Consider the following 9,438-nt stretch of genomic DNA (forward strand, 5'->3'; position numbering starts at 1 on the left):
AAATGGCAAACTTATTAATATGAAAGGACAAGGAGTTATTATTGTCTTTTTAATGCAATATCTGGTCAGATGAAAATTTTTAAAGGGCTCAAAATTTCACCACACTAACAAAATTAATATCATTTTTGCTTGCTCATGTCTGCTCTTGATCTATATGCATTAAGCTTTTACATAATGAATACATAGACTCTATCTTAAAAATGTGTTTTACCATTTAAAATGATATCTGGAATTATTCAGACTTGCTATGGGGGTATTTTCACATGACTTGTTAAATGGGTAATTTAAGATACACCACACATATCCTAAGTAAAATGGTCTTCAGATACTTATTTGAAGCTGTTTTGTTAGTGTGCAAGTCATTGGATAAAAATAACTGTTACTACTAGAATGACTATTAAAGGAAATGTGGGAGGTTTCAAGATAATAAGTAAACCAGAGTATTAGAAGATACTCTTTGTAATGTCTCTATTGTAAATGATATTATTGCCTTTTCAGGGTTTTATCTTTGGCAGAACCTTTTGTGATTATTGGAGTTTCCCAGAAGACTTTTAGAAAAGTTGGCATTCAGCACTAGAGATGAAAATTGTCCATTTGTTCTTCAGATTAGTAACACCAACTCTGAAAAACACCTGGTTTTCCATTTTCCTTAGTTTTTTGTCTGATTTGTGAGAAGTATCTCCTTGATGCAATATTCTAATTTATTTTGTCAGTATTTTCATACATTCTGTATTTCACTGGTAGAAAAAACATTTTAGTAAAATTATTCTGATTGCCTCTCTAAGTCTTGGTGATAAATGTTTTAATTGATATTTTTTATTTCAGAGATGATGGTAAAGAAGGTTTGAAATTTTATACCAATCCCTCATATTTCTTTGATCTATGGAAAGAAAAAATGTTGCAAGATACAGAGGATAAGAGAAAGGAAAAGAGGAAACAGAAGGTATTACAAGAGATTCAAAAAATTGAAGTTAGTTTTCATGTATTTGTGTTTTGTTGCATACATGGAACTTTATTAATCTTGTACTTTGTCAGTTTTATACTGAAGTCTTTATAACCACACAGGAAGATCACAGACTCATTGGGGAACAAATTAGCAATCAGACTCTTATATTGTGGCATGATAAGTGCCGTAACAGAGGTGTGCATGGAGGTTTTAGGTAGCCCAGAACAGCACCTGCTTTAGCCAGAGGAGAGGGTTGGTAAACACTTTCAACAAAGCTTATAATAAATATCAAAGAACAAATAGGAATTAAGTGGACCAGGGAAGAGGAGGGCATTCTGGTAAGAAGGGATGAAGGAATTATTTTACAGATATTGGCAAAGTAGATTAAGCTAATATTTTCTTAACATAGATCACATCCTAAATGTTTTGGAAAGACTATTATAGTCCTTCTAAATTCCCGTTATCTGTCTGCTGTGTTACCAAATCCTACTTTATAATAAAATTCATTTGGATCTGTTTTATTCCGTGTTGATGAGAATTAGAAATAAAGAAAGAAGCAAAATTGGATTTAGGCAGAATTATGAAAGAGGCAAAATCTGCCCTCATCATCCCTCTGTTTCTTCTGTAGCTATCTCTCCTTTCCTCCCTTTTCCCCATAATGCCTTCATGTTATTATTTTCTGTACTAGACAGTATCCCAGTGTTCTAGCCAGAGTTTACAAACCGGTGACTGGCAGCTCAGAATATGCCTGCAATCAGTGTTTTGTTGGACAAACACAATGGTTTTAAAATTTTTGAACTGGAAAGCCTTAGATGGATGTGCTTATTTAGTCAGTGTAGTCCTCATCTTACGCCTGACTTTTTTGATTATGTATGTGATCTGCTTAGCCCCTTTGGGCATTTGACTTTGTTATACCTACTCTAGACCCCTCTGTGCTTTTTCCCACAATTTGATTTATTTTGTGTTCTTTTTTTTTTTTTTTTTTTTGATATCCCATTTTCTGTTGAGTGATACAGTTATAATGAGTTAATTAGATGGTTGGATTTTTTCTAATGTATTGGCTGGCTAATTGGTCACTTTCCAGATTATATAGCCTTAATAAAATTTCAAGTTTTGGTTAAAAGTAGGCAGTGTCATTGGTAGAAATTTCACTCATTATAGCAGCAAAAACTAATAGATGTGGGAGCAGAATTGGTGAATCTGTTTTTCATCTGGAAGGACTTTCTGACCTCAAATTTTACTATTTAGGCATACTATTTTTATCTGGTGCATCAATTCAAATCAGAAGTTAAAGAAACATGACAAGAAACTGGGATTGCAAGCAAACTAAGATTTAATTCCGAGTGTACAAATGAACTGTCTCTATCTTTATATTATGATGGCATTGTCTTTTTCAGTATTAATGTTAGAATTTATTTTGATTGTTATAACTTCTTTTTAAAAACTTAGCACCTCAGCATTTGGCTTTGTTTCAATACATCTGTTATAGCAGAAAAATCTAGATCGTCCTCATGAACCAGAAAAAGTGCCAAGAGCACCTCATGACAGGCGGAGAGAATGGCAGAAGCTGGCCCAAGGTCCAGAGCTGGCTGAAGATGATGCTAATCTCTTACATAAGCATATTGAAGTTGCTAATGGCCCAGCCTCTCATTTTGAAACAAGGTTTCTTTTCTTTTGTTTGTTTTTAACAAAATTGATGATAAAACACTGGCTTTATTTCTAATATCTGTGCCTCTTAAGTCCTACTTAGGTAGATCCTGAACTGTTCAACCAACTACTTTAGCTATAGAAATAATTTTGAAACTCTGACCACTGTGAGCCTATTAAAGTCTGATCATGGGCAGGTCATTTTCATACCTGGATTTTGCTTTTGTCATCTATAGAAAGAGGTGGTTGGAGGAGATGATCTTCTGGGTTTCATATGAAATCTTAGCGCTCTCAGTATGTCAGGCAGAGTCTGCTATAACTTGGCAATAGAGCAATGGGGTCTGGAATTTTTTTTTTTTTTTAAATATTACAGATTCACTAAATATAAAAGAGGAACTGAGAAAGGGTAATATTTTGTTTCTTTTTCTTTCTCCTGACTTCCTTTCTATACCACATCTCCCACCTCAGTTATACCAGGACTTTTTAAACAAAATCACTCACATCCCCTTTTGGCAGAACTATAGAATACGTCTTTTTCCTTTCTCAGTAGCCAGGGGCCCCATCTAAGTAACATGCTACCCTAATAAACATTATACTAGCATCTCTCTGTGAAGAAATTTGTGTGTAGTTGGCTGATTATAGTTATTATTATATAATAAGTATTGATTTTTGAATGGAAAAGAGCTTAAAGGTTTTTTTGAAATAATACATGTAAAATATTAGGCCAATATCTTAGCCAGTTAGGAGTAATATATGTGTAAGATACTTATATGCATTACTGAAAGAAAAAGACTGAAAGAATTGAGATTTATTTTTTTAATAATCTATAGATAAACATCTATTTCTACTACTGTTAAGTAATTACAGTATTACCTGATCCAGTAGTATAAGTACAATACAGTTGATCCTTGAACACCAAGGGAGTTAAGGGCACCAATCCCTTTTGCAGTTGAAAATTCACATGTAACTTTTGACTCGCCCAAAATTTAACTACTAATAGCCTACTGTTGACTGGGAAGACTTAAGTGAGAACATAAATAATCCATAACATATATTTTGTGTGCTATATGTATTGTATACTGTACTCTTACAATAAAGCTACAGAAATAAATGTTAAGAAAATCATAAGGAAAATACATTTACAGTGCTTTACTGTAAAAAAAATCCTCATATAAGTGGACCTGCTCAGTTTAAACCTCTGTTCAAGTCAGCTGTAATTTCTAACTTGCTTTGTGTACACGTGTCCCCAACATGCACTACAATCAGTAAATATCTGTAAACCTTAACATGCTCAGGGTATCTAAAATTTTGCTTAAATCTGATCTTACGTCGTTTGTTGCTTTGTTACTCAGTTATTTTCTGAGTACCCTAACACCTTTGAAAACATCAAAAAGACAAAACAATGTCATTAGTCATCCTTGTGGTGCTAGTATCATGGAGGCCTTTCTTGCTGAAACAAGACATTTGGAAGTCATTTAGGTTTGAGATTCCAGTGTTCATATTCTAGCTTTTTGTCATTGGTAGCTTGTTTAAAAAAACAAAAGAGGGGTACATAGCTTTGAACACAATTTGCTAAAAGTTAATTCTTGTTTATGAGATTCTGTAATACTTTTTATCCTTGTGAATCGAATTAGTATTATGTTAGAAAATAATAAAGTAACTGCAAGGAAAAGTTGCACTATGAGCACCATTCTTTCTTTTAAAAGCAAAATAAGTGTAATAAATTTCTGAAGTTTCTTAATAGTGATTAAAACATTGTCATTCAAAAGATAAATCCTAAATGTCTCCTGTACAACACTTTATGCCACCAGTAATTCAAGAAAAATAACACTGATACTGAATTTTTTTTTTTTTTAGACCTCAGACATATGTGGATCATATGGATGGATCTTACTCACTTTCTGCCTTGCCATTTAGTCAGATGAGTGAGCTTCTGACTAGAGCTGAGGAAAGGGTCTTAGTCAGACCACACGAACCTCCTCCACCCCCACCAATGCACGGAGCAGGAGATGCGAAACCCATACCTACCTGTATCAGGTATGTTGGGACAAGCACTTGATATTTCTTCTCAGGGGTTGGTAACCTTTTTCTCGAAAGGATCGGTTAGCAAAAGTTTTCGGCTTTGTGGACATACGGTTTCTGTCATAACTACTCGATTCTGCCATTGTTCCCTAAAAACAGCCATAGACAGGCTATACATAAATGACTGGGTTCCAACAAAACCTTATTTACAAAAACAGGGAGCAATTCACATTTGACCTGTGGGATGTAATTTGCCAGCCTCTGATAAGAGCTGACCCGTTCTCTCGGGAAAAATGTAGCTAATGAGAATTTAAAGATTAGGGTATGTTTCATTTTATCATACCTTTATTATCAAGCACATGATATGTTGTATATTAATAAAAATTATGAATATCTACAATGTGGTAAGGAACTAGGAAATGGGAATCAAAGATGTGATTCTAAGTGTTAATTTGTTATTAGGGGGAGTACTCTGAGAATTTGAGAAAGAATAGGCAATTACTCATAATTTTGAGTAAAGCACTTTTGACATTTAATTTTGTCCATTGCTCTCCAGATTATAAAATTTTTAATAGGTAAATAGAGATCAGCTTTATAATTTTCAGTTAAAAAGATCAACCTCCTGTCCCTGAGTCACTCAATGTTCCATCCTCAGGAAGGGAGTCATAATTTTCCTCTTGTGGTTTGTAATTAGATGTCATTGATTTAGCTAAAATGACATATGATGAGTCTTACTAGCCTCAGTGTAAATGCAGCATTGTAATGACCACAGGTATTGCTACAAGTATTGTAATATGATATATGTTGAGTCATTATAAAGACTCCTATCACAGCATAAAATTGAGCATTTTATTTATCAAAGTAAGCTTAAAATGCTTGAGAGTATTCTGACAGGTGCATGAATGGATGAGATGAATGTTACAGATGAAAGTACCACCTATTAATTTTCTGGGTGTATTTATTTCTTCCTAAATACTGAGGAATTTTTATTGTCTATAGGAACATGTTAATTCATCTACCTTGATATAATTACTGATAGTCATATATGTCATGTGGTTAGGTTTTTCCCTTTGAATAACTTGATAGGATTTCTTTATCTTTTCAGTTCTGCTACAGGTTTGATAGAAAATCGCCCTCAGTCACCAGCTACAGGCAGGACACCTGTGTTTGTGAGCCCTACCCCCCCACCTCCTCCACCTCCTCTTCCATCTGCTTTGTCAACTTCTTCATTAAGAGCTTCAATGACTTCAACTCCTCCCCCACCAGTACCTCCCCCACCTCCACCTCCAGCCACTGCTTTGCAAGCTCCAGCAGTACCACCACCTCCAGCTCCTCTTCAGATCGCCCCTGGAGTTCTTCACCCAGCTCCTCCTCCAATTGCACCTCCTCTAGTACAGCCCTCTCCACCGGTAGCTAGAGCTGCCCCAGTATGTGAGACTGTACCAGTTCATCCACTCCCACAGGGTGAAGTCCAAGGGCTGCCTCCACCCCCACCTCCGCCTCCTCTGCCACCACCAGGCATTCGACCATCATCACCTGTCACAGTTGCAGCTCTTACTCATCCTCCCTCTGGGCTACATCCAGCTCCATCTACTGCCCCAGGTCCCCATGTTCCATTAATGCCTCCATCTCCTCCATCACAAGTTATACCTGCTTCTGAGCCAAAGCGTCATCCATCAACTCTACCTGTAATCAGTGACGCCAGGAGTGTACTTCTGGAAGCAATACGAAAAGGTAACCTTTCTCAAGGCTGTTAAAAGCATTGCTGTGGTAGCATTAGAAACTTTCTAAATATTTTGCACAATAACATTTTCCTTGCTTACAAAATTGTGATGATAGTGTTTTGGTACAAATGGTTTTTAGAAAGGAAAGCTATGTTCAACTTATATTTTTTTAAGTTTTATTTATTTTTAGAGTGCATGGGAGTAGGGATGAACCAGCAGGCTCCACGCTGTCAGTGACGAGCCTGACATGGGGCTCTATCTCCCAAACTGCAGATCATGATCTGAGCCAAAATCAAGAGTCAGATGCTCCACTGACTGAGCCACCCAGGCACCCTTAACTTTTATTTTAAAGCATTTGCCAGAAAATATATCACATTTAATTATTTTCCTACTGTAGGGATTCTTTTTTTTTTTTTTTTTTTTTTTTTTTAAATGTTTTATTTATTTCTAGGAGAGAGAGAGAGAGACAGCGTGAGCAGGGGAGGGTCAGAGAGAGAGGGAGTCACAGACTGAAACAGGCTCCAGGCTCTGAGCCGGCAGTCAGCACAGAGCCTGACGCGGGGCTCGAACCCACTAACTGCGAGATCATGACCTAAGCGAAAGTCGGACGCTTAACCGACTAAGCCACCCAGGCGCCCCCCTACTGTAGGGATTCTTAAAATGTTTATTGAATGAATGAGAGTATCAAACTTACAAGTTATAGAAAATTTAGTTAAAATCCTTTATTTGTATTTAGTATGTATGGCAGCTCTTTTAAAAATGGTATTTTCTTCAGAGTAAGGCTGTCTATTTGGTGTATCAGTGATACTTGCTCTATCAGATGTGTTTACAGGATTAAAGTTCCTCCCTTAGTAACAAAGGAAAGACTTCTCATATTCATTCATTTATTCAGCCAACATTTTCTAAGCATCTGCTATAAACCAGACACTAACAATATAGAGTGAATAATAGTACCTTTCCCTCAAGTACTGGGGAGAGTAAAGCCACAGAAAACATATTCAACAATGTTTATTTGACCACTGGTTAACTTTTCAGGGGGGTTTGGTGAGTAGGGAGGCACAGTAGACCATCGTGGCTAAATAAACTGTAAATATTCACTGGGCTGCCTGGTAAGTTTGACCAACTAATATCGCAGAGAATGAAAGAAATAATTGACCAAATTAATGTGATTCTAAGCATGATCCCTTCAAATTATTTTTAATCGATCTTGCTTTTTATTTTCCTCTTAGTATTCTCACATGTGTTTGATTTTATTCCAGAAAGATGAATATGTTGTATTTAGTATCTTGGCTTACAATGAATGCTTTGGTTTTTCTCTATCAGGTATTCAGCTACGCAAAGTAGAAGAGCAGCGTGAACAGGAAGCTAAACATGAACGCATTGAAAATGATGTTGCCACCATCCTGTCTCGCCGCATTGCTGTGGAATATAGTGATTCAGAAGATGATTCAGAATTTGATGAAGTAGATTGGTTGGAGTAAGAAAAATACATTGATAAATATTACAAAACTGAATGCAAATGTCCTTTGTGGTGCTTGTTCTTTGAAAATGTTTGGTCATTCCAGTGTTTTGCTTTTTTTCCCTTATGATAAATAACCCTTTTCCTTCATAATTTTTGATTTCTACGAAAAATATTAGCATACACTTCAAACTAAATGTTTTACAGTGGCTTATCTTTTTTATTTTTCCCTGAAAAGATAATTTGGTCAAATAAACCACTAAGTATTAAGCATGGACAGCTGTTGCTAGAGTAGCAGATTCAGTTTTTTGATATATCTTAATTGTGCACTTTGTGAATTTTAATTTAAAGAAAGCAACTGAGATTGAAATCTTGAGGGCAGCTGTATCTATTAATGAGCCTTATTTCATTTCCTGACGTTTTAAAAGAAGAAACACTGCCTTGATTATATGAATACACTCAGAAAGTACATTTAGCTAGTAGTATTGAATTCTCTTAAAGGAATGCTTGAATTTTTTTTTTAATTATTGTTTTACTGTTTTAAATACTTGCCTTATTTGAATGTTTAGCAGTACCCCTTCCCACTTATATATTGTGTGGTACGATTTTGCTTGCCTATAAGAGTTTAAAAAATTTCCATGTGAAATACTCGGACATAAACATACATGTAACTTACATTTACTGTTAAGATTAACAGTCTGATTTAATAAATGGTTCATTTTAAAGGTTCATGGGTGTTGTTCTTTGAATAAAACTATTTCTGATAACTTGTCAAATATACATAAAGTAGGTTTTAAATACATAGATAGTAAGTAAAAAAATTTAAAAGCCACTTAAGCTTACAATTTCCTCTTAGTTATACAGATTCATGTTGTCTTGTGTATAAAGATAGCTTTTAATATCATTTTTTTTTCCTAAGGTCATAAAGGTAACATTTTTATAATTCCTTATGCTCTTAAATTAAAATCTCAATTTGCTGTCTAATTTCAGTACACCTTGACTTCAGTTTAACAGCATTCTTGAAATCATATTTTGCAATGATAAAGTGATTTGTTAATGTTTACACTATCTAGATTCAAGGATGGAGGGAATCTAGCAGCATTCATACTAGATTGTTTCATGTGAAGGTTTGGTAGTCGGACTGTTAAAGTGACTGCAGCCTTCATCCTTGTTTCTACCCCTTTCACAGTGCAGTTTCGAGCCCCTCCCATCAAGAGATCATTTCTTTTCCCTCCCACCCTTTGAATCTGAGTGTTTTGAGACTGTTTAAGCCAGTAGCATTGTCCCAGGTTGATCTCTTGGTAGCCTGCTGGAAGATCAGAAACCTCATGCAGAGAGCTTTGCTGGGTGAGACCATCTTAGAGTAGCCAAGCAAAGCTCACCTGCTGGCCCACTGTACACAGATGAGCAAGGCTAACCAAGATTTGCACAGCCCAGAAGAATTGTTCAATTGATCTATACATTTATGAGCAAATAAAATAATACGTATTGTCTTACAAAATCTGAGTTTTGAGATGGATAACTTCACACAGCATTATTACAGCACGAATAGATAGCTGATAGATGAGGTTATTGGTAATTTGATAATTTGAAGGTTATTTAGGTAGGTAACTAATGATCTGTACCCTTTGTGGTATAGG

The 9,438-nt window shown here is 35.5% G+C and overlaps 1 protein-coding gene across 4 annotated transcripts in view; it reads left to right on the forward strand.

Annotated features, from left to right (window-relative positions):
• Window positions 1-8,527, forward strand: part of WASF1 (WASP family member 1) — a 66,753-nt gene extending 58,226 nt beyond the window's left edge. For 2 of the 4 annotated variants that reach the window (XM_039223968.1, XM_039223969.1), the window contains exons 5-9: window positions 826-970; window positions 2,436-2,608; window positions 4,451-4,630; window positions 5,721-6,349; window positions 7,663-8,527. In XM_039223968.1, the coding sequence (XP_039079899.1) occupies window positions 826-970; window positions 2,436-2,608; window positions 4,451-4,630; window positions 5,721-6,349; window positions 7,663-7,820 (1,285 nt within the window). In that variant the 3' untranslated portion in view covers window positions 7,821-8,527. The remainder of the gene's footprint in view (window positions 1-825; window positions 971-2,435; window positions 2,609-4,450; window positions 4,631-5,720; window positions 6,350-7,662) is intronic. The other 2 variants (XM_039223970.1, XM_039223971.1) reach the window with 2 other exon arrangements.
• The last annotated feature ends 911 nt before the right edge of the window (window positions 8,528-9,438 follow it).

The sequence above is a fragment of the Hyaena hyaena genome, unplaced genomic scaffold, assembly GCF_003009895.1.
Source record: "Hyaena hyaena isolate Hyena2069 unplaced genomic scaffold, ASM300989v1 scaffold_1513, whole genome shotgun sequence".
Classification (NCBI taxonomy): Eukaryota; Metazoa; Chordata; class Mammalia; order Carnivora; family Hyaenidae; genus Hyaena; species Hyaena hyaena.